Source organism: Vigna unguiculata, chromosome 8, assembly GCF_004118075.2.
Source record: "Vigna unguiculata cultivar IT97K-499-35 chromosome 8, ASM411807v1, whole genome shotgun sequence".
NCBI lineage: Eukaryota > Viridiplantae > Streptophyta > Magnoliopsida > Fabales > Fabaceae > Vigna > Vigna unguiculata.
In genome coordinates this window covers 1,200,153-1,227,272 of record NC_040286.1, presented here as the reverse complement: position 1 = coordinate 1,227,272, position 27,120 = coordinate 1,200,153, and the positions used below count along the sequence as shown (strand labels likewise).

The 27,120-nt window shown below is 33.7% G+C and overlaps 2 protein-coding genes and 1 pseudogene across 2 annotated transcripts; 2 read left to right on the top strand and 1 right to left on the bottom strand.

Annotated features, from left to right (window-relative positions):
• Window positions 1-3,517: 3,517 nt before the first annotated feature.
• Window positions 3,518-4,997, top strand: LOC114195304. The gene is made up of 4 exons (XM_028085722.1): window positions 3,518-3,823; window positions 3,935-4,053; window positions 4,255-4,397; window positions 4,533-4,997. The coding sequence occupies exons 1-4, from the start codon at window positions 3,772-3,774 to the stop codon at window positions 4,666-4,668; spliced, it is 450 nt and encodes a 149-aa protein (XP_027941523.1). The 5' UTR covers window positions 3,518-3,771; the 3' UTR covers window positions 4,669-4,997.
• Window positions 4,998-13,254: 8,257 nt separating this feature from the next.
• LOC114195303 lies at window positions 13,255-16,276 on the top strand (annotated as a pseudogene).
• Window positions 16,277-17,893: 1,617 nt separating this feature from the next.
• LOC114195302 (proteasome subunit alpha type-1-B-like) lies at window positions 17,894-20,937 on the bottom strand. The gene is made up of 2 exons (XM_028085720.1): window positions 20,475-20,937; window positions 17,894-18,616 (listed from the first exon to the last, which is right to left on the bottom strand). The coding sequence occupies exons 1-2, from the start codon at window positions 20,823-20,825 to the stop codon at window positions 18,125-18,127; spliced, it is 843 nt and encodes a 280-aa protein (XP_027941521.1). The 5' UTR covers window positions 20,826-20,937; the 3' UTR covers window positions 17,894-18,124.
• Between the last annotated feature and the right edge of the window lie 6,183 nt (window positions 20,938-27,120).

Below are 27,120 nucleotides of genomic sequence, written 5' to 3'. Positions count from 1 at the left end.
TTGATAGAGAGTGGGGCCACCATGAGCTTGAGGTCACCCCTCAATCCATTCTCAAACTTTCTACACTGCCAGTCCTCTGCCATCTTCAGGGTGTGAAACCTACCCAAGTGTTTAAACTTTTCAGCGTACTCAGACACTGACATGTCTCCTTGCATCAGCTGCAAGAACTCAACCTCCTTCGCATACCTCACGCTGTCTGGAAAGAACTCAGCATAGAACTTCTTCTTAAACAGTTCCCAGGTGATGGTCTCATGGCTGTCCTCCAACATCATCTTCATGCTGGACCACCAGTGCACGGCCTCTCCAGCAAGAAGGTACTCAGTGTATGCCAACCTGTTCTCTGCAGGACATCTCTTAGCATCATAGATTCGTTCCATGTCCCGCATCCACTGGTCAGCTCCATCCGGACTAACTTTGCCATCAAAGCGGGATAGATGGTGTTGTAGGAAATCCTCCAAACTCCATTCTTGCACTCGGGGCAGTGAAGCTTGGGAAGAACCAGCGGCTAAACGGTTTTCCCCTATCTGATGCAGAGCTTCCATGTGCCTTTGTTGAGCCGTTTCTGCTGCTAGTCTTGTAGACTCCATCTGTTGCAAGGCTAGATTTTGCTGATTCACCATGTTAGCATTCTGCTGCTGCATGGCTGCTATCATCGCCTCGATTGCTCTCACCCAGTGAGGATTATCTGGGTTTGGAACAGGGGGTGGAGGAGGTCTAGGTGCCATAGCTCTGAGCACACAAAGGAGGAACCATCAGATTAGTCGACAGGTACAACAACTCAAGCCAAACACGCTATAAGGAACACACAACAGAAGCTAAGCAAGCTCACACCTACAGATCCTAGAGAAATCACTGCTCTGATACCAAAATTGTAACATCCCGTTTTTATAGTTTTTAAACTATTAAACAAAACATTTAAATTTCGATAGTTCAGAAGCAGATAGTGACATAGGTCAGCATAATCTAATACAGTCATCCAAAAGAAGTACATATACTGATCAACATGTACAACCCACATCACTAAAGGTTACAAAACATCCTAAACATTCACTAGAGAAATAGGTGGCTACTACAGCTGGAAACGTCCTGGAAACCTGTTCAACGTCTGCCTGGGAAGGGTGTACCTTCATCTGCGCTTTTATCTGCTCACGTCATTCAATGAGGACGATCATTGCAAAAGTAGAAGACACACAGAACACCATAAAACTAGAAGGGTAAGCTAACTTGAACAGAGAGCAAATCATGCAAATTTTTATACTATAACAGAAAACAGACTTGTATTACACAATCAATTAAAATCCTCCAATTAATTCTGGCTACCACACCACACCACATTCTAGACTCGATATCCGGATTATGTAAGTGGCATTGGAGCTCTTGGTGACTTGCACTTGAGATGGTTCCTAAACTCTGCAGAGTTTTAGGCACAAGGAGTATTCACCCAACCACTCTCAAGGTAAATCCCATCACCTCTATGATGGATCGAAATCATAGACCAGGACCTCCTGCTACTTCCCCCGACGTAATCCATCATACTCTACTTGAGTCTTAATGGTTACTGGAAGCGTCAGGATATCACCAATCTGAGTCCTCATGCCATTACATTTACTAAACCACGCACCTTAGGACTTCCCTTGAAATCCTAACTCTACATACTTCTAATCACATCAAGTTCACACTTAATTTCTTCATACAGTTTAACATGCATAAGGATCGCCTACATTATCAACCATCATCATCTTAAAGCAACCAATCAAGCATCAAGAACTCAAAACAGTGGGAAAAACCCATCTTCTGCAGGGAATCTCGCTTGGGCTAGAGGGTCTCGCCTAAGCTAGAGAGGTTATCTCGCTTAGGCGGGCTACTCTCGCCTGGGCGAGAGCCCTTACAGTGGCAAAAGAAATTCTGGACGAACTCTCGCTCAGGCGGAGCTGGCTCGCCTAAGCGAGAGGTTGTCTCGCTCAGGCGACTCCAACTCGCCTAGGCGAGATTTCGTGCAGTGACATGGATGCTCTTCTGATATTCTCGCTCAGGCGAGAGCAACTCGCCTAAGCGAAACTATCAGGAAATTCTCCCTGTTCTTCACATGCAAACTCGCCCAAAGTTATCCCCCGCCCAAAACCACACACCAGCAACATCCAACACCATTTCAACGGATAATCATGCAATTAAAACGTTCACAAACACAATCCACATCTAAATGAGCTAAAGAGTTAGCTTCCCTTACCTTTTTGCCAAGAATTTAGTTGGTGGAATCAAGCAAATTGCAAGACAACGGAATTTTTCAGTTTAACCTGGGAGAATCCATCACCATGACATGGAGAATGAAGAATTACATGATCAGACTCAAAATTCAGAGATTAACTAGTAAATTCTAGCTGGAATTGAACCCAATTTAAAGATGAAACCTACCTAGGAGAATGGAAGCTGAGGAAGGAAGCTGCTGAGGTTCCTGTTGGTTGGTTCTGCCAAAATCTGAGTATGGATTATGGAAACAGTGAGATATGACAGCAACAAGAAAGAGAAGTTGGGAAAAAAGTGGATTACAGAAAAGTTGAGAGAAAGAAGTAAAGTTTCTGTTTTTAGGAAAATAAGAAAGAGGGGTTTACACTAAGTAAATAATAACCTGTTACACAACTTCATTTTTAGAATATCAACATATAATATAATTTAGATGGTGGATCAAGTTGATTTTTAGAATATCAACATATAATATAATTTAGATGGTGGATCAAGTTGATAATTATTACAATTTAAAAGAAAGTAAAAAAACAAAAACAATAAAAGAAAAAGCAGAGTGAGGTGGGGACTAGATATTTTCTTGAAGATAAGATTTTATATTGAAGTGGGTCCCATCTGCATATCCTCAAATTATCATTCATCATATTTATACCACAACCTGCATATCCTCAAATTATCATTCATCATATTTATACCACAACCACCATAGGTTCCTTTTAATGAAACTTTAATCAATCACAATAATAATACACATTTTAATCCATTATTTACTTTTAATAAATTACTCCCAATCTTATTTTATCAGAACGGACTCTACAAATTTTTATCACAATATATATTTTATATATATAAGATACTCCGTGGATTTGATTAAGTAAGGTGGGACCTAAATCTTTTTATACTTCTCAATTTATTGAAAAATGTTTTATTATCTTTTCAATAAAAAATATGTTATTATTAATATTTGTTTGTCGTGTGTGCAGATTCATGTATCCATGACAATGCCTGATCCAATTTTATTCATTTTTTTTTCTCTAAAGTTTATTATATTTTATTGTGAAAATAAAAGCTTAAAAATTATGAATATTCCAGAATTAAAAAAAATGAAAAATACAACACAGTATACGCTTCATGTGTCCCCAATACCCGTTCCAAACAAGAAAGAAAAAAAAACAGTTAAAAAACAGAGTATTATTGAGTTTAAGGTTAATCAAAACAAAAACATTAGCGCTAATATCGTGACCTTGTCTTCTATTCTGTGGGCGACATTAATTGAAGCCCAGAACATTCATTTACTTTATTCATCGGAATCATAGGATCAGTGGTACTATATACGATGTGGGACCCACTTCATCTTTCTCATCACGCCTAAAAAAATCAACAAGAGATAAGAACAAAGGAAAAAGAAACATCTCATCACTGTCATCGACAACAATATAAAAATATTACAAACCTGTGATGATGAGCAAGTAGGTTAATTATCCTTATAGACATTAAGACACTGGTTTTTACTCACAGTTTCACAACACAATGGGTTCTCTTATGGCAGGATGGGACTCTAACCATGTGGATCCTAAGTCAGGTAAATTATACTTCGATCTTTGATTTCGTGTCAGATTAAGTTAAACAAAGATCAATAATTTTTATTTTTTTTCATTTGAATGATGTTAATTAAGGTTTTTGAATGTTTCAGCCACACTTAAGAGGAACCGTTCACTGACCAAAGATGAGATTAACGCTTTCTGGAAATCAAAGAAGAAGATAGAGGAAGAACACCTCACTGCTATTTCCACTTCACCATACACTGTTCAGGTTTTCAAAATCTGAAACTTGTGCCTTAAATAACATTGATTATATATCTCTGTCTTCTGCTTAAATTTTTGTTTAATGTATTTATCAGATAAAGAAACTTTTTACGATTATAAACTTTAAACTGCATGATCATATCAGTTAACGCTAATTTTTGTAGATCTCTGTTAAACTCTTTTCTGGTTTGTGATTTTTGTGATGCAGAATGAACAGGTGAGGAAGAACAACGCAGAGTCTGAGAAGAAGTTTCAGAAATCAGTGAGCATGCCAGTGACACGTGTACGTGAAAACTTAAATAAGGACCTTTTTGATACAAGTTTGGAGCAGCTTATCGAGAAAAATGGCTGGTAATAATAATATAAACTTTTTCTAATGCAATATTATAATTTTAGAAACTAATTAATCAACTAGTTTTGCAGTGTTATTTAGTTAATTAATTATAGTTTTAATATATGTGCATGTATATGCATGCATGCATGCAGGTGGACCAGGAGTAGCTGGGCATTTCTGAATGAGCCTCCAGTGAATGAAGCTGCATCATACAAGTACACATCACAGTTTCATGTTGCTAACATGGAATCATCAAAATTTAACCCACAAAATGGAATCAGTGCTTGAGGAAAATATATATATATATATATATATATCTTCACTGGTGTTGGTGTCTGCATCAAAAACTATATAATATATATATATATATATATATATATATATATATATATATATATATATAACATGATGTTATTAGTGGGTTTAGTTGGTGTTGTTGTTCATGTTTGGGTGAAGAATATGTTATGAGAGAATTTGGTGTGCGTGTGTGTGTGTTTGGTTTGGAAAAATTGAAGGCAACAAATGGAGAAAGAACTTCTGATGTTGAAACGTGTGGTTTGTTTGAAGAGGGTAATTGGAATGATCTGAACAATTAATGAATGACTTTCATGTGCTAATTATTTACTGATGTATATATATATATATATATATATATATATATATATATATATATATTGTATAACTTTTTTGTTATCTTTCTACAAATTTTGAGGACAATATATTTTAATTACTAAATTTTGATAATTTTTTTTATAATATGAGATGTTATCTTTTAAGTAAATGTGAAATATTGAGAATGAGAAAATAAAAAAATGAAAAATCACTTAAAAGATGTTATCTGAGATTGTAAGAAAAAGTTGTCAAAATTTAATAGTTAAAAAATTAGTTTTCAAAATTTTATAATGCTTTCCTTATTTTTTATTTTTCCTTCTTTTTTGGAAAAAAATTGTTGGCTTAATTATTATTTGTGAAGTTATATTTAATATTTTAGTAAAATTGTTATATCATGTATGAATGAAATAAATATTTACAAGGAAGGAGTGGTGATAAAATAATCTTTATTATAGCTTAATAAGTTTGTTTATATGATGACGCTAGTTCACTGATTTAATTGAATGATTGATTGGGCTTGGGCTTGGGTTGTCCATGCATATGAAAGGTAGATGGTTCCAGCATTTCATTCAAGTCGTTTATGGGCCAAGCCCATTTTAGATTGCTTTCTCGTTTTCAAACATAATGAATCACATTAAGATGCCAACTTGTTCTTAATTTCAAATAAATCAATAAACACGATAAAAACATATTGCTATAAATTTCAAGCACAACTCATATTAACTATGATTTCTTTATGTAATATCGGATATAATATATATATATATATATATATATATATATAATAATAATAATAATAATAATAATATAATATAATATAACATAACATAAAATGTTTATTTTAAAAATAATACAATATAACATGATATGTTTATTTTAAAAATAATACAATATAATATATGATATCTATATGTTATAAAGTGTATAATAATTTAAAAAACATAATGTATTATTATTATCGTTTGCATCCAAATTCTAATCATAAGTGTTAAAATTATCAATATAAAAAATTATAAATAATTATCATTACATAAAAAATTATAAGTAATTATTATTATAAAAGTATTATTGTTTAATAAATTAGAAACTTCATTTATATATAATAATAAAGTATTTTAGAATATTGGATATGAATATATGTTAAATACGTTACCTAAATTGAAGAATTAATATTTCATAATATTAGTTAATTAATAATAAATAATAAATCATAAATTTAAATATATTATTAAAATAAGAATTCACGTGATGTACACTACATTGTCAAGCTATGTGCCAAGCTTTAATTTTATTATTATTAATAGTAATACAATTAAGTGAATTAATATTTCATAATTAAATATCTATAACTCAATAAATATTAATAGATACAATATTTAATTTAGTGTGACATATTTTAATTTGAACTTTCAAGACACACATTATGATTTGATTTATTCTAAAAAGCATTGCAACAATTATGCAATAATAATAAAATATTATAATTTTATTTAAAATATGTAAAAAATATTAAAATTATATTTGTAAACTCCTTTTTCCAGTTTATAACTCATTGGACTTGGCCTTTTCGTAGGTCCAAGACCAGTCCTACAGTAGGATCTCAATACCCCACTCAGCTTTTTCATTATCTCTTGTCTCCTTTTCAGAAATAGCTCTCTCTTCTCTCCTTCTCATATCTCCAGCAAGGTGCTCTCCTAGGGCATACCATTCTTACGTCTCCAAGCTAGCAAAACCTCGTCCGTCTCCAAGTAAGTTGAGCCTTAGGGTTTTAGATATGCTTTTCCCCCCTTTATACACTGTTTGAGCATGTTGGTCAGTTAGGGTTCCATTTATTTACCTCGTTTTGTCCTGGTTTTCATGTTTTAGCTCACTACTCGAGTTCCTGGAGCTGTGGTATCCCCTTAGTTAGGGTCTGTTTGCTTTTGGTACTCAAAACAGAGGTAAGGGAAGCTAGTATTTTAATCGTTTAGAATATTTCTCCTGGTTTTTGGTTTGCTGAATGCTTTTGGAATGCTGAATGAGGTTTTTGGTGGTATGAGAAGTGTCTTGTTTGTATCTGGTATGTTCCCTTGTGTGTGTTCCTGCTGCATGCGTGAAACAGTGGTGAGTACTGTCATTCTCGCCTAAGCGAGCTCGTCTCACCTAGGCGAGAGTGTCTGAGACTCGCCCAGGTTCTGCTCGAGTGTCTCGCTCAGGCGAAGGGCTCCTGCTTTGAGCGACGCATGGTCTCGCTCAGGCGAGAGTGACTCGCCCAAGCGAGTTCTCGAGGAAAACCTGATGTACTGTGCTCGCGTTCTCGTCCAGGCGAGAGATCTGCGTTTTGGGCGAAGGATGTAACATCCCGACCGAATATTACAGATTTAAATATTAAAATAGAGAAAATATAATTAAACTGCATTTACTGAAATATCATTTCCCCAAAACGGGGGAAATTTTAAAAATTTTATTTCTTTCACAATAAACCAAAATTCATAAGTATAAATAAGATTGTAATTATCCAAAAGTCCAGAATATTCCTAATTACAATTTATTTGAAAGCATAAAAACTTCATAAAAGTTCTGAAAGAAAATCTTCTCCCAAAACTAGCCTCGCTTCGTCTCTAGGCCTCACCAGATTCACCTGAAATAACATCTACTCCCGTGTACCGCGTACACGATCATCGCCAAACACAAACAGATAAGGAGAGCTAACAAATTACACATATATATAAATATTGCACACACACAAACACACACACACACCACACACACACACACACACCACACACACACACACACACACACACACACACACACACACCACACACACACACACACCACACACACACACACACACACACACCACACACACCACACACACACACACACACACACACCACACACACACACACACACACACACACACACACACACACACACACACACACACACACACACACACACACACACACACACACACACACACACACACCACACACACACACACACACACACACACACACACACACACACACACACACACACACACACACACACACACACACACACACACACACACACCACACACACACACACACACACACACACACACACACACACACACACACACACACACACCACACACACACACACACACACACACACACACACACACACACACACACCACACACACACACACACACACACACACACACACACACACACACACACACACACACACACACACACACACACACACCACACACACACACACCACACACACACACACACACACACACACACACACACACACACACACACACACACACCACACACACACACACACACACACCACACACACACACACACACACATATATATATATATATATAACTTAATAATATTACAATATATAATTTTATTTACTAATATAATATCATCTATATTTAAAAAAATAGTAAAAATAAAGATAATACACTTTTTTTGTATTTTTTGTATTTTTTTTAGTTTTATCCTCTTAATTATTATTTTTTAGAATTTTTATTTTTTATTTTTAGTAACTATTTTTTTTTTAAATTTGAATATTTACTCTTATATCATTTCAATAATTACTTTTACATAATATTTTTTTACATTGCAACTTGTAATATTTTCTATTTTAATAAATAACATTTATTTTATTTATAGTTATATCTATTGTTTTATATTTTATATTTTTTAATTTTATTTTGATAACTAAAATTTATTTTATTGTGGTGCAAAATGATCAATTATCCCAAACTCACTTATATAATTTAAGTTTAATTGTCTAAGTGACAAATTAATTAATTAAGTATGAAGGTTAATTTTTTTAATAAACAAACATAATAATTATCAAATATCATACATTTCTTCAATTACTTTAACCCATTTTAAAAAAAGTTAACAAAAACAAAAATTTATATACTAAAATTAACAAATTATTTCTACATATTCATCATGAAATTAATTAATAATTTGTTTTCCGGCGCAGCGTGACGCAGCAACACTGTAGCAGTGGTACATTTCTATTTCAGTGTCTTATTTTTTTATTTTTTTATTTTTTAGAATAAAAGTAGTGTGGAAGAATCCAAAAAGTAGGTTTAAGAGATGTGGCACGAATCTTAAGTAAAATCATTGAGACAAAATGATTCATACCATTTCGGTTTATTAATCATTCATCCCATGCCTGCTTATCCTCCTAAACTGGATTTTGCACAAGTATAACACACCACTCACCACCCCATATCCATAAAGTGATTCCACTTTCAAATTCTTTAAATTTTGTCTACACAAATTTTCATCACATTTTTGTTTAGGTGAGTAAAAAAACATCTTTTAATGGAGGTGAATATGAAAATGTGGAATTAGAGGTGTTAATTTGGTACGATCCATGTAAATTAGGGTAAAAAAAGTTTATAAAGCAAGAAAGCTCTAATCAAAAAAGTTTACAAAATAAAAAAATCTACAAAAATTCAGGGTCAACCCATGAGCTATTTTCTTAAATATGAAAAATATATTATTAAATTTTTCGTCCTCATCTTAGGGTCTGTCTAGGACGTCAGCCCGAGTTGACTCGGTCGTCGACACGGCCTTGACGGGTTAGATGGGCTTGATGACCCACACAGGTCAAGCGTGCCCGATGACCCGGGAAGAACGGAGGGGCCCGACGACTTGAACGGGACAGACGAGCTCGATGATTTCGGATGGGTCTGAAGACTTGAATGGGCTTGACGATCGAAGCCGAGTGAGTCCAACAACTCGGATGGTTCAAATGGGTCTGACGATCCTGATATAACTGATGACCTGGAAAGAACGGAGGGATCCGACGACCTGAACGAGACAAACGAGCTCGATGATTTCGAACGGGTCCGAAGACTCGAACAGGCTCGACGATTGAAACAAGTCGGATGAGTCTAACAACTCGAATGGTTCGAATGGGTCTGACGATCTTAATATAAACGATGACCAGACAAGCCTGACAGACTCGACGACCCAGATTGGTCTATCGGGCACAACAACTTGAACGGGTCAAACATGTCAAAAACTCAAATGGAATGAACAAATACAACGATCCAGATAAACCAAACATGCCCAAAATTTTATATAGATCAAACGAGCACGACAATCTAAGCAGGTCCAATGGGCCCGACGCAAGCATTGCACCCCGTTTCTTCTTAGGTGCGTCGTAGTGGGAGATTTTTCCCTAACAATATTGACCAATGATGGAAGCCGAAGTGGATCTCAACAACGCCATTAGAAGTTCATGCAACAATGGAATTCACACTTCACACACTCATTTTTTAGCCAAAGAAAACGCCATTGTCCACAAAATGCTGACCAAGCAAACATTTGTTAATGCCTAAAGTATAAAAAAGGCACTGAATAATTGTCTTAATTTACTTCCAAGAAGAGAAAAAGAAACTCATTCCATTTCTTTATGCATAGATATTAGAAAGTGGAACATTTCCTACTCAATGCTCATTTCTTTTTTTTGTATTGATGAATAGGAGCCATGTGCCAAATTCCTATAGTCAAAGGCTAAAAGGAGTTATTCATCACTTTTCACTAAATGCTAAAGCTTAATCATTAAAGTCTATAACAATGAACTAATCTTTTCGTAATATCCAATAATAAATAATACGCTCCTTAGTTAAAATTAAATAAATTTTTCTAAATGTGTATAAAATATTGTTGTGTTATTTGGGCACAATTTGATGGGAATCTAAAAAGTTTGGACAAAAGCAAAAAAATTGTTCCTTGATTTCTGCTGACTTATTCTACTATATTACCACACAGAAAATAATGTTTTTTTCGACCAATAATCACAATGGTATCAATGTTGTTGTTTACTTACGTTGAAGGGTGTTGTCAAATATGATCACGTGTGACAAATTGATACTTTCTTATATTTCCCCATAACTATTAGAGAAATATCTTTTAACGTCTAATACAAATATTTAAAATATAAAAATCATTTTAAGTAACATTATGATTAAAAAGTGAATTTTGAAACTTAAATCTAATTTAATCTTATATAAGATCGATAATTTATAAGATAGTTTGTACTCATTTATATTTTATAAATTAATTTTATATGTAATTGATGTGAAATTTTTTATACAATTTAATAATTAGTAAATTTAATAAGGATAAACTCTAACTTATAATTTTAATATCATATTAAAAGGTAGATTTTAAAATTTAAGCATTTTATTTCATAAAATTAATTTATTAGATAAAACTTACGTTCTTTTATATAATAAATTATTTTTATCTCTAATTGACAAGTTATTTAACGATAAATATTAAAAGATAAACTTTTAAATTTGAAATAATTAATATAAGATAGGTATAAAAGTTTGTTGTGTTTCAAAAGTAGTGAAATCTTAAATATTAAGACCACTGAAATATTTTTATCCGATGAAATTACATAATAAATATATTTATATTAAAGAAATGTACAAGGTCCCTTCACAATTCAAAAGAAAAAAAATAATGCTTCTTTATAAAATAAGATGATAAATACTTTCTTTAAAGACATTTCATTCTCTCTGCTATATTCTTCCCCATATATCTATGTCAAATTTTCATAAAATTGAAATACTCAGACATTCTCTAGATAAAGACATTATCTCAAATAGAAAAAGTAAAACAAAACAATAAAATATATAAAGCTACGATCCATCGACACTTCAACCTGGGTTATATATTTGTGCCAATATTTTAGAATATTTTATCATTTTATCGATACTTATAAATGAAGTATTTATTTTATAAAATCGTAGTACATTACAAGATTTTTTTTTAATGATGACCAATTTTAGTAGCAAAAAATAATTAGTCACTATATAATGACCAATCTAAATACCAATTCACAAACTAAAAATTATTAGCAACTAAAATAGTTCCAAAAAATTATAATTGGTCACTATAAAATAGTTTCTATTAAGAATTGATTTATAAATTAGTCACTAACATTAGTTATAAGATTTCGATCACCAAAATAAATGGTTTCTAAATTGGTTACTAACATTTACAATCAGGTTTTGGCTATCAAAATAATTGGTTTCTAAATTGATCTTCAATTAGAAAATTCGTCTCTAACATGTTTTTGGTTACTAAAATTAGTTATTATTTAAGAATTTTCTTTTAATGGTATTATTATGATAACAATAATTTATATTTTTTATGTTGACAACTTTAATCATATAGTTTTATTTTGGATTCACATAATAACAATCATATATTTATTATGTTTTTAAGAATTGTTGTTCACTTCTCAATATTCATATATCACGTATCTATCACGTATCGTGTGTCCTATTATTTTAAAAATAAACGTATTAACATATTGGATACGTGTCGTATCCGTGCATCATAAATGTAAAATAAATTATTAACATAAATAAATAGATTTTAAAAAATAAAATAAAATATATTTTTGCATAAATATTTACAACTTTTTATCTTTATTATAAAATATAAATCTAATATTCAAATAGCATAAATTCTAACTATATATAAAATTCGAAGTGACTAATAACTTCCATGCCATGACCGATAATTTTTATCTTTATTCTTTTAAAGATTTGACATTTAACTCTATATTTTGAGGAGCATTGTTTCCATAAATCCACTTTCAATAGCAAAATGACTTTAATTTCTCTAAGATGCCTATATTGGAAACAAATTTTCTATAACAAATCTAAGTTCTCTTTTTTATTTTTTATAATATATTTTACTTCTATTTTATGTTTATCTTATTGCTTTTTAAACAATCGAAAGTCTTTTTGAGATTTCTTATTTTGAAAAAAAAAAGTCAAAATTCTCTTTCAATTTTTCTTATACATATATAAACATTTCAAAATTTAGTCTTAAAATCTAAATAAATTAAAATAAACACATGAAAGAAATTAATTTTCATTCTTCACATTCATATTTCATTTCATGCAGACCATCCTTAATAACATTACCAAAATACAATTTAGTATGTTTCATAGATTGCATTACAAGACTCAACAAAATATACAGACAAAACAACAAAAGTGAACACCGCGATATCCGGAAAATGCTGCGGCGCCATCGTGCTGTTACTGTACCATTGCTTATTACAAATATATATATATATATATATATATATATATATATATATATATATATATATATATATATATATATATATATATATATATATATATATATAAATAGAGAGATATCTATATATATAAATATAGAGGAGTGAGTGTAAGAATACAGAAAAAGGTGAGAAGAGAAGAAGAATTGATTCTTAAAGAAGAAGAGTGGTGAGAGTGAGAAGAAGAAAGATGGGAGCAGAAGCATTGTTGAAGAAGGAGGTTGCAGTTGCAGAGGCACCCATTGTTGTGGGACTGCAACCCTCAGCCCTGGTTGACCACGTGGCAAGAGTGGATTGGTCCTTGCTTCATCAAATTTCCGGTGAACATGGAGGCTCCATACCTGTATTACTACTACTCACACACCCCTCATCACAAATTTTCTTCCTTTTCATTTCCTCACTCTCACTCTTAACTTTTTTCGCTTTTATTATCACTTTCACTAGGTGGGTTCTTACAATCTTCTCTTTTTCTATGGTTTCATTTTCAAAGCATAGCCTTTTTGTGTTAAATTATTCTGTATATGGAAGCAATGTTGTGATCCTTCATAACATGACGTGGGTGTTGAATTGTTTGGTAAAATCTGTTTCATGATGGTAGGTTGAGCTTGAAGAGCTTGAAAAAATATACTGAGGGAGGTGAAAATCCATGTTCTCTCATGCCATGATGATGATGATGATGATGATGATTCTGCATATGTTAAGACCTTGGCTGGAGGCAGTGTTGCAAACACGGTTCGAGGGCTGAGAAGTGGGTTTGGGATTTCTAGCGGAATTATTGGGGCTTGTGGAGATGATGAACAAGGAGTGTTGTTTGTCCATAACATGAATTTCAATGGAGTTGACCTCTCTAGACTCAGGAAGAAGAAAGGACATACAGCACAGGTTTGGTTAAAACTTAGAAGAAACATTTTCTTAAATGTTTTTGGTGTTGTTGAATTGTTTTTTTCAAGGATCGATATCAAAGTTTGTCATAAAGTCAATTGTATCAGTAAATGTTTTGTACAAAAGTAGAAATGTAACAGCTTAGCTATCTATCTGTCACAGTGTGTTTGTTTGGTTGATGATTTGGGAAACCGTACCATGCGACCCTGTCTCTCTAATGCTGTGAAAGTTCAGGTACATGACTCCATTGTGTGTGTGTGTGTGTGTCTCAAATATACATGCATTTAGTTCAGGTTGAAACTAAAATAGCCATCAACTAAATTGTGTAAAGTTTGACAATTACTCTGCTTTTTTTCTTGCAGGCGGAAGAGTTGACTAAAGAGGATTTTAAAGGCTCCAAGGTTGTTGTCTTTGTCAATTGATTGAACTATTATGGATGCTTAACATTTTGGTGTTATTCAGAATACTTAATGTTTCATTTTGATCTGATTCTTGTTGTCATGATAGGGATTACATTCATCAGTTTCTTCTAGGACTGAACTAATTGTTCATGCAATGTAAATTCCACCAGAATGGATCATAGGATGAGAGTGAATTTGCCTTATATTTGATACTCTGCATTATTCACTTTAACTTAGTTTTCTGTATATTAAAATTTCAGTGGTTGGTGTTAAGATATGCTATACTAAATTTGGAAGTGATTCAAGAAGCCATTCTTTTAGCAAAGCAGGAAGGTCTTCTTGTTTCTTTGGATTTGGCCAGTTTTGAGGTATTTATTCTACGCAACTCAAAATTCCCTTACCATCTGCATCAACAATTAAGAACTATGATATCATGTTTCATTTCATGTTTGTGCAAACAAGTTATTAGGTAGGAAATTTAAAAATTAATGAAAATATGGTTTTCTAGGCATCAGCTATGTAAATTTAATCTTATATGGTGTCTTTATTTTGGCTAGATGGTAAGGAATTTCAAACAACCACTTCTGAAGCTACTGGAGTCTGGGAACATTGACCTTTGTTTTGCCAATGAGGATGAGGCAACAGAGCTTCTAAGGTAACTGTCATTTGCATTTTCGTTGTCTTAGTTTCACTTAATAAGTAATCTTCTGTTTTTTTTTTTTTATATTTTTTTTTATATATATATATATATATAAATTCTGTCACTTTATTACACAATGGATTAATTCAGGGGTGAACAAAATGCTGATCCAGAAGCTGCAGTAGAATTTCTTGCCAAGTGCTGCCAATGGGCAGTAGTAACACTTGGTTCTGATGGATGCATTGCAAAACATGGAAACCAGGTTTGTAAATTATGAGTGACACCAGTGGAAATTGTGAACTCTTACATAGGGAAAATAACCAATAGCTGTAAGTGAAGAAAGCTGAGTGAAATTTAGAAAACTTCACTTTATTCCTAACTATATCTTTATTAAGCTGATCAAATTAGTATGAGACTATGAATGAAATTTTAAGATACCAAAATGAATCATTTAAACTTAACTGGTGAAACTGAAACTTGAAATTCTGATGAGTGATATATGAGGATGGAACAAGTATAGTGCAGGAAAGTGTTTGATATTATCTGTTGAAGCAAAACTTAGGAAGAAAGGAGGTAGGAAATCCCATATCAACCAAAGATAAGATCAATTTATGGTATATAAGTAGGTGTAAACCTAAAGCTGGTTTTGTAAAGTTAAATTAAACTTCAAGTTTATTTCTTAACATGATATCAAAATTAGAATCTATTGTAATGAAGTTTAATAATTATTAGGTTTATTGTTCTATTTGCTATCAAGTCATTGTCGGATCATAACCGATTTTAAAGATTGAGTTAAATTTAAAGTAAGTCTTAGTTGTGTTTGAATGTGTCAGATTGCACGTGTTCCAGCCATAGGAGAAGCAAAGGCAAAAGATGCAACAGGAGCTGGGGATCTGTTTGCAAGTGGGTTTTTGTATGGAGTGATCAAAGGAATGACACTTGAACAGTGCTGCCAAGTGGGGGCATGCAGTGGTGGGTCTGTTGTACGTTCTCTTGGGGGTGAACTCACATTGGAGAATCTTCATTGGATGAACAAACACATGCAGATCATGAATCTTCTCACGCCAAATACTGCCAAATGAACACAAACTTCTTCCTTTTCTTTTCTTCTTTTTTTCCTTTACATTTCATCTCTCGTCAGAAAATGGCAGCAATTGTATTATTGTTCCAGTTGTGGAATGCTTTCATTAATGCATGCAAGCAAGCCTAAACAAGTTCTACACAAACACAACTACACTTCAGGTTCATGCAAGCAGGATTACCATTTTAGCTCAATCTAAAACATGCCACACTTATGGTTGTTATGATTTTCTTAAATAAAACTGTATAAACAATTCAAATACTATCATGAAATGTTCTTGAAACGTTAAATAAATTTAACATAATTTGGTTAAAAGGACTAAATTCATGCATTATTAAAAATGAAGGACTAAATTGGTAAAAAAGTTTGAAGAGAGATTAATTCCAAATTTCACTGAAATTGGAAAGACCAAAAACATATTTCACCATATTATTAATTCTAATTTTACCATCAAGTAACCTTATAACCGGTAAGTCAATAAAATTCTTGTTTTTTTTATGAACTGAATTTGAGAAAACCAATGTCTCAAATGGATTCAATTGTTCATAAAGACATGGAGAATCTTTAGTGTGCCATTATGATGGAAATTAACAGGTCTTCTTTAAAAATAAAAAGTTAAATTTGATCTATTTATCCATCCATCATAAACCTCTTCTAAGAATGATATAACTTGTTGAAACATCCAGACTAATGTATAAGCATGTTCAAAAGGCTATTTTCTTATAAACCTCAAAAAACTAGTAGTTGTATTGTAGTATTGACTTAAATTAACCCAATAGTAGTCATAAATTTCTTAAATTATTTTTGAATATGTAGTATTATACATACAGAGCCATGGCTTACGGTGGTCGCTCGATTTTAGTATCTAAGTTCCATCAAGTAATTTAATAGGTTAAAAAAAAAGTCACCATTTAATATGATTAATAAAAAAAAGTTCCATCTAAGTAGTTCACTGCATCATGGTTCATATAGAAAGGTGTATTATACATAATTTATTATTTATTTCAACTAGACATGAACAACAAGGATGATTTCAGACTTTCACAAAATTCAAATAATTAATTTCAAGTGCACGTAGACTGTGGAACTTGGATTACTTGTTCAAACTTTATATACTCCATAATAAACAAATAAATTAAACAAATAAATAAGAACTATGATTAACATGACACCATTTAAAAAAAAAAAAAAAACCTTTGCAGCAACCTTTGTATGAATTGTTTTACCGACAATTACGAGTGAAACAACTACAGTCTTGGCTTACTATATGGTATTAATTACATGAATCCCTATTTAGCTTAATGGCAATACCAACATTTTGAACAATGAAATAGAACTTTTTTATTTGGTTTCCCCGAACAAGTAACAGTTGTGTTATTATAAAAGATTTGGAGGTGCAGGAAGACAATGGAGTACATGAAGAAGCCCCCAAAAATAAACAAAACTGTACTCAGGTTTTTTGTTAAAAAAGAAGTGCTCGAGTGAGAAAAGAGTTGCTCAAACATTAAAAAACCTCTAACTGAATACACACAAATTTTACTCAACAAATTGAAAAGTAATGTCACTCCTGAAATAATTAAAAGAGAGATAACACTACATTTCTTAATTCATTTTCTAATTTCGCAATCCATAAAATTAATTTAAAAAAACACAAAACTTGAAACTGTCTTCAAATAAAAAAAGTGTAGCAAAAGTAGTGATTTTTAACAAATTTTAACCATTAAAATGAACCTAAAAGGGTTATAAAACATTTCTTAAATAATTAAGTTTAAAAAGTTTTATCCAACATTTTTTCAGCCAGACTTTCAGAAAATTGTTGCAAATTGTCATGAAACAGCAATTAAATCGTTTACAGTGAGGGATGAATTGCAGAAGCAAACAGATTAACGAAAGAAAATCCATCAAGGTCTTCTTCCATGACACAAACAATATGAAACCTACTCATATTTTTAAATATTGGTATTCAACACCTCTAGAAATTGATTTTAAATTATCAAATTTCCATTGGAGAACCACCTTGGTCTCCTCCAGCAGCACCTTGATCTGCACCAGAAGCCTGGTCGGTGGGAGCATCCTGCTCGGTTGCTGGCTGAGCTTCTTCAGCTGGAGGTTCATCCTCCTTCACAATCTCAAAAGTATCAATCAGCTGTTGAACAGTTTCTTGATCTAAAATGTGGAATGGTTCACCAACTCCAACCACAGCAATAGTGCATACAGAACTCCTCAGTTTTTCACCTTGCAAGGACTCCCTAGTTGCGATAAGTGCATCTTTGATCAGATCTTCTCGAGAAGAGCCCATGAAGTTATCAAACCTGCGTTCCAAATATGTCTTTGCAGCTTGAGAGCGAGATCCAATAGCAAAAGCCTGATATTCAAAATAGTTTCCACTGGGACAGTTGTAATAGAGGTGAGCTCCTGATTCATCTAATCCAGCTACCAGGAGGCCAACCCCATAAGGACGTTTCCATGACCGTTGCGTGCAAACCTGCAACTCAAAATTGCATCACGAACACCGATTAGAAAAATATCTTTACAGTTCAAACCCATACACTATTTATTCAACTTCTTATGACTAAAGCACAAATTACACAAGTATAACCGCATATAATAGAAATAACATGTTTGGATAAACTTCACTCAAACACCTCTAAAAGAGAAAAGATGAGGAAAAATGAATTCTGCTTCTTTACAAATTAAAATTAGTTTATACATGGAACTAATTTCTAGAATTTGTTTCCTATTAACTTTTCCAAAATTTGATTTTTAACCAATGCATAAGCTACTTTAAGCTTATGGGGAAACTACTTTTTTCCTTCTTAATTTTTCTCTCCTATAAGTGCTTATGGAAAAGTTTCCTCCAAACCAAATGTTTATTAGCTAATCCAATTCCAATATTTTGTTGATTGTGAACTAAACAGGCAAAATTCTAATAATGCAGCTACATTCAAGAGCCTGAAAAAAGAGGGGGAGGGTTACTTCTCCTAAAAAAAATGTTCAATAGATTTTCTATCTCTATGTACAGAAAGATTCTTCCACCACAGTAAGTAAAATCCAAGTTCTTCTTTTACATTGACAGCTTAAACCTAATTCAACTAGGTCTTTTACGTAAAAATTATGACAACTTGAACATCACAATAATTTGTTTTCTACTTCATAATACAGCCTTCTTCTCAACACAGATTTTGCATAACAGAATAAATATGACACGGCTGCATAACTTGCAATGATGCAAACATGAATATTATAATCCTTCACACAGAAATCTCAATGGTACTGTGTGCTACTTAAATTTCCAACAGTAATAGAACCCAAAGTTTCTACCAAACAAAAATCTCAAATACAATAACTGGACTGTCCTGTGGGAGCAAATCAACATTAAGATCGCTGTGCTCGGGTACCGACATTGTGTGGTTTAGATTCACAACCTCTCGGGGCTGTGCTCTGGGTGTTAAACCGAGAATACCCTGAGCTTAGGTGGACTCCTAGATTGGTGCTTCTTGTTGAACTTTCCGCTAGCTGCAAATATAGGAAGCGAGGCACATGACCCCTGAATCGTTCGGCACAAACAGTGCAGCCAACGTACCACCATCTTAAAGGGATTTGGGGGTTGCGGAGACTAGAGGCAGACACACCTATACTTAGGGAAGGATCTAATCTTTGATAGACAAAGAAGATAGAAACCTTTGAGGGATAGTGTTCTGAAGTTAAGCAGAGTTTATAAACATGAATAACTATGACACGACTGCATAATTTGCAACGATGTAAACATGAATACTATCATCGTTCACACAATAGGCAGAAACCTCGGTGGTACTGTGTGCTACTTAAGTTTCCAACAGAAATAGAACCCAAAGCCTCTACCACGCAAAAGTAACAATCTCAAATAGCAGCACACATAACAAAATTTGAAGATGCTATAGCAAGATAGCAGGAAGGCGACTATTTTAAATATTATCATTATAACAAAAATCAGATAGTTTATACTACACACCATAAACATAAGAAAAGAAACTCGCTATAAACAGTAAGTTATAGTTTACACAACGAATCACCATCAGTTTCGGAACAATCGAAACAAAAGAGTAATGAAGAAAAAAAAAGACGATGACACTAACAGACATTTGCAGTTTAATCGCATTCAACAAACGCAATTCACCAGTTTAATCCCACGACCTAAAATCGAAATTAAACAGCGAAACTCTAGAAGAGTCGCTTCAATTCTCACATAGATAGTAATTATTGAAGAAAAGCAAACCCTAGAAGAGTAGTTTCATTCTCACAGAGATAGAAATTACTGAAGAAAACCAAACCCTAAGTGGAAGGGAAGGGAAGGGAATGAGGACCTGTGCCTTGTCGGCGAGTTGAACGACAAGTCTGCCGACAGGGAGAGGGGACTCGTAGGTGTAGTTATAGTTGATGCACTCGGATCGCATGTATCGGGAAAGGACGCGGCCATCGGCAGTGAGGCCGGCGATGGCGACGCCGATGTGGTTGTCGACCTTGAAGATCTTCTTCTGATGAGAAGAGAGTTCGGAGTTGGCCTTGTTGACGCATGCGAGAACCACGTGCGTCTTGGATCGGAGACCGATCGCCGCCGAGCCCTGCTTCACCGCCTCCATCGCGTACTCCACCTGGAACAGCCGCCCCGCCGGGCTCCATGTCGTCACGTCCGTGTCGTACTGATTTCTGAACATTGTCGATTCAAAATCAAAACCAAAACCTCTTGTTCTTCACTCTCTCTTTATTGCAACACCTTGCTTCTTTCTCAAGAACTCTTACTCTCTCTCCTCTCGCCCCGTGCCTTCATTGTTGGACAAGTAAACCCACGTTTGACTGTTTAGTCCATAAATCCAATGGGCTACCATACATTAGACTGGCCCAACATAAAGATTGAGACTACCCGGTTTCTTCCTGCACCTCCAAAACTTTTCTCCTCTACTTCCGATATAAAAAAAAATGTTTTTCTCATTTCCATGTTGTGTGTGATAAAAGTAAAAATTGACTTCCGAGAGTATTTCTTCATATTATATATATATATATATATATATATATATATATATATATATATATATATATATATATATATATATATATATATATATATATATATATTTCGGATTGTATGTGTGAAATCCCTTTTAATTAATTTCTGTGTTAAGAGGAGTTTGAGCCTTGTCTATTCGAAGGCCTAGAGTCAGCTCACTTTGGGGACTCCCAAGACCTCCTTTACAGTCCTAATGTTTCACTTGTCTTATTTTCAAAAAATAGTTTCTTCCCTTCCTTTGTAGCATTTGAGAGCTCTGCTAGGGTACAGGAAACCTTCCATTTTTGAGCTAGCAAAATTCGTTTTACCCTAAGTAAGTCGAAAGTCGAACTTTGAAACTCCTTGGTCTTTTCTCCTCGTTTTTACCGTTTGGGGTTTGTTTTATCCTGGTGTTCCTATTTTCAGCTCACTGTTTGATTCTAAGAATTGTGTTACTCCTTGGTTTCGCAGCTGGTTGCGTTTGCTAGCATCTAAGCAGGTAAGGGAAGCTAGGGTTTTACTTGTGGTAGTTGTTCCTATTTTGTTTGGCTAAGTTTGATTAGTGTTTTGTGAAATATTAGATAAGATTGGGGAAAACATTAGTTTTTGGTATATTTCTGAGTTAAGGGTTCAAATATTCATGAAACTGTGATATTTGACGTTGTTTCTCGTATTCTGGAAACGTTGGGTGGTCGTTGGGCGAGTGACTTGGTCGCTGAAAGTTTAACAGTTGATCCTTAACACCTAGTTCTTGACTTTGGCTAGTCGGATCTTGAATCGGAGCTCTGTAGTGAGAGCAGTTTTTATCGCAAGGTCCCTGTAGTTTAGTTGTTGACAACATTGACCTTCATTGCTTGTTTGATGCATACCTTTCTCTATAGTTATTCAATTAAGTTGGTTCTTGTTGCATTTGGTTCTTGATTCAATAATCTTTAATTTGAATATAAATACACATTTTTTGGAGCTTTACAAAAACTGCAGTTTTATTTCTAAGATCCCAAATTGTTTGCATAATGTGTTGTTATATAATGAGTCATGACTTGGTTGGGTTGGACATTGGTATGCATTTATAAAGCATGAGATTGAATGAGATCTTATTATGTTGTGTATGAAATGGAAAACATAACAGTATGGTTGGTGGTGGTTTGGCATGAGAGTTGAATGCTTGATATGGCATGTGGATTTTGTTGGTAAAAGAGTTTCAAGGGAAACTCTTGGTGATGGTGGTTAGTGTATACCTTGACATAGGATATGTCTAGATAAAGGAAGGTATCCTAAACTCTAATAATTTATATGGTGAGAGTGGCAGGAGTTCCTAGTCTTGGAACATATTGGGCCCAAGACATTAGAGGATTAACTTATGTGTGGTTGGGTGATAACCCCTTGTGTTTAGACTTTGCAGAGTTTAGAAACCAGCACAGGTGCATACTTCCTTTAGAATTCTATATCAAGAGTATGATCCGGATATTGAGTTAGCGAGTCCTTTAATTGTTTGCTTTCACATGTTTTGGGTGCTTATGGCTTTACTCGTCTATAACTTGTTTTATAATCTGCTTGCTCAATAACATGTTAAATATTTTACTCTAGCTTACCCTTTCTCTTTGTCTGTTCTCTTCTTTGGCTTTTTCCTTTTGCGATGATAACCAAATCCTTAGTGTAAGCAGATGTGGAGACTCTTGGTGATCGTGATGTTGGCGGGGAGGCTGCGATGTATAGGGCTGGGCAAAAATAACTGTATTGTACAAAACTTAAGTTAACTATACTATTTAAAAAAAAAACTAAATTATTAATAGTAAAATTAAACTGTACTATTGTTTAAGTTAAAGTTTAAAAATTTGTACTGCAAACAGTTAATTGTTTAGAGCAGTACACTGAACTGTTTTCATTTATCTTGAATCTCATTCAGTCTCTTGAATCACGTTCGCTCCGCAAGCTCCATCGATATTCAATCACCACCGAGATTCAACCACCACCGAAGTTTTCGGTCTCCGTTGCCTCGTCGCCGTCGAAGGTCGTCGTCGAAGGTCGTCGTCGAAGGTTGCGTCGTCTTTCTTGAGGTATCTCTTGTTGCTCTTCATCTCTTTATAGCTTTAGGTTTATATTTCACTTCTCTTTTTTCTCCAATTCGACTTTTCCCTTCAATCATTCTGTATAATTAATTTATTTGACCCATCAGTGGACAAATTCGATTTTTGGCTTCTAGTTTCAGGTCAGGGAAGTGGCAGGAGGTGGACACTGGAGAAAGATTTGTGACAACTGAAGGAGCATGGCAAGGGCTCTTTTGATGACCACGAGGTAATTAATTAGGATTGTAGGGAAGAACCCTTTCTTGTGTCATGATCATTAGCCTGTGAAGTCACTTCGAAAGGGTAAGTTTTGGTTTCTTTACACATTGTGTTTATAGGTTGGGTGGTTGATTAATTGTATCCTTTGGATTAGATTTGTGCATGAATTATGATTACAAGAAAACTCGTTTTGTTGTAAAGGATGATGAAGGATTATGGGATGAGAGAGTCTTGGTTTAAGCTGGTAAAATTCCTTATCTGCCAAATCCTGAAGATTTTTCATACTCAGGGCCTTATTACGTTTCAGAGAATGGTGAAGTGTTGTTGATGTTTGAGTTTGACTTGATCCTCTATGATCCAAGAGATAAATCTTTTAAGTACCCTAGGATTGAGAGTGGGAAGGGCTGGTTTGATGCAGAGGTCTATGTTGAAACTCTGGTTTCGCCAATGAAGCATTAAAGTGGATGTGTCAACTAGTTTAAATGAGAAGTTTTTAAGTTCTCATTTGATATAATTTATTGCTCGAAATCATGGTTTCAAGAAAGTTAGTAGATTCGGTCATGTTTGCAATATTAGGGTAATTATTATTTTAGTATCTTGTCATAACCTTGATTTCATAGTTACATATCATATAATTTTTCATGTAATATGATTTTTGTTAAAAGAGGAAAATATACTGAAGATAACGTGTCCCCCTCTGTTGAATTTCTTCTCACATATTTTCTGATGGCTGCTTTATTTCAGGTTTTACTCATTCTGCATTTGCATTTGGGTATGAAGCGGGGATTGATAGATGCAAAAATGATGATAATGTGGTTCCACCGAGTGCTCTTGTTACATTCATACAGAAAGGCATTCAATATCTTGAGCTAGAAGCTAACCTGAGTGGTGTAAGCATTTTTAATTTTTGTTGTTCATCTTCGTAATATGTTATTCGATGTTCAAGTCATTAGTACTAAATGCACACAATGAATGCATTGCTCGAGGACCTTAAGATGATTGGTGTATGTGTTAACTCTTTTAAGTACCCTAGGATTGAGAGTGGGAAGGGCTGGTTTGATGCAGAGTGTTGGTAGGGGGAGCTACTTCACCTATGAATGAAAAATGATTTTGATGATGTCTACTGGTTTAGAATAAAACATAGCTTGGTCTAGTTAGGATATGTATTAGGCAAATAGCTTCTCTTTATCAAATGTATTTTAGGCCTGTTGTGTAATATTGCATATGATTAGTTTTTTAACTAATGGATTAGCTGTGAGTATGACACAAAGGAAGTGAAAATGTACTCACGATAATCGATTAGGTAATTTGCTAATCAAATTAGTGACAACAAAAACTTTTGTATAAAAGCCATTTTTGGAATCTGTTTTGAAGTGGGAGAAATTAGAAAGATCACGCAGTTTTCATCTGAGACAGAGCCATCTGAGAGTCACAAAGTTTCAGAAGATTCTGGAAGATAACTCAAGTGCAGATCCAAGAAGAATTGATGGTTGATTCTACCATAATGGGTCTTGCTTGATTCAAGGAGCATCTTGTCAAATCTGCACAACATAGGTGTAGTCGTTTCTTGATTTTGTTTACTGTATTTCTGATTACAGTTTCTTCAGTGTTTGAAGTGTAGGCCTAGGTGCAATTGTGTGGATGCATTGCTCCTAGGGGGAGTTCTTGATTGGTAGATCAAGTTCTTGGGTTTTAGGTTCTAGAATTATATAGATGTGCTTGTAATTCTTGAATCCTATCTGTTTAGTGGAATCCTTCTAAGTGTGTTACTTAGGAGAAGACTGGATGTAGATTCACCTTGAATCGAACCAGTATAAATTGTGTGTCTTGCTTCTTCCTTCTCTCTCATAATCTTTCTTGATTGACTTAAACAGTCCATTAACCTAAAACTGTGAAATTGATTAATTGAGCTTTAAAACCTAAAGATTTATTCAAGATTCATCTTAAACCAGATAAAAGCCTTTTAATCAATTCAGATCCCTTTGTGGTTAAGATAATTAGACATATATGTTTTTAACACAGAGGTCTATGTTGAAACTCTGGTTTCGCTGATTATAAGATAGAGAAATGCAGCTGATGCAATTAAAAGTCACAAGCTGCACATAAAAATAATTTATTTGTAGTTCTTACATTATTAAAACTAAGTACAATGAAACTTATTATCAAAGTATATTAATTAAGGAAGAAGTGATAGTTTTATACTATTGAAGGCACAAAGTGTGTGGCTAAACCACATGGAGCTATTTCTGCTCCACCCAAACGTGCTTCACTCAACCCTAGATATTCCCCTGTGTATATTACAAATTAATATCAAAACAAAAAAGCAAAAAACAGAAACATGAGTGTTGTTACAAATTTAAGAATGCTACCAAAAAAGCCAGGAAGTCTAATTTTGGAAAGTGATGGTGACAGAAGCTTACTGCTTTTTCAGTGACAACCCTAAATGTTGTGGGCATAGAGAGACCTGCTCCTCCTCCCATCACTATTCCATTCATAAGAGACACCTGATTCCACATTTATTCAACTTTTCTTAAACTTTTCTTCTATTTCACCACAAAACAAAAAGGTAATTTTGTGTGAAACTTAACAAACTCATTGTTGGCTTTTTATAGGTTGCAATCAAATGGTAAAGAGTAAGTTGTTTCTTGTAAAAGCTTGCTGCATAGGTCCAGTGTCCTAGATTCACACATATGTACATAAATCTTAAAAATATCAAACACCTTAGTTTCAAAACCAACATGTTCTTGAAACATGTTGGATTAAGGAATTTTTTGTATAAATTTTGCTAGTTTTGGACAAGTTGTACCTGCAACTGAAGACGTAATCACTGATACCACATCACCTATATTGTAGATATTTAACTAAATAGGTTGTTCATTTCAGAAAAGAAAAAAAAATTGTCACAAGTTCAATAGTATAAATAAAATTTAAAAAAAACCTGCAAATTTTGGTTATTTTTCTGATTCTTAATACAACAAATACTACTAAAAAAACATTTGCCGGCAGGTGATTTGCTTAATTTACCTTCAATATCACAAGTTGAACTAAAGGGTCATTCTCGTACAACTGTAAATTACTTTTTATTTGACAAATCTGCAAAACAACAAATTTACCATTTCAATTAATTAACCTTCATAGTAATCAAAGCAATCTATTTTATGAACTTACCATTTCATGGTTAAGGCTGTTTAGCTTCTGAGGTCTGTTTAGAATTTATAAGCTGCAATCTTGGATCAGATGGATTTTACATTGCCAGAAACTGTCGAAACTCTCACACCAGCTACTTCTGGGATTGATCCTTTACCTCCTTGTATAGCTACATCATCAACTGAGCATAGTAAAGGTCGGTCAGATGTGTGGGGGCATTTTACCAAACAAGATCCTTATTATGAGAAGAAGGCTAAGTGCAATTACTGTGGTGATTTGATTAAATATTTGGCTGGAACAAGTGGGATGAGGAATCATTTGATAAGATGCAAGGAAAATCCTAATAGAGAAGCATTCAAAAGGAAAAAATTGTCATCATCAACTACAGAAGGGGCTAGTGTTGGCCCTTCACCAACAATTTCTAAGTTTGACCAAAATGCATCTCGAATGAAGTTGGTGAAGATGTTTGTGAAGTCCGAGCTTCCTTTTCGATTTGTGGAAGATGAAGACTTCCGTGACTTTGTACGATCCTTG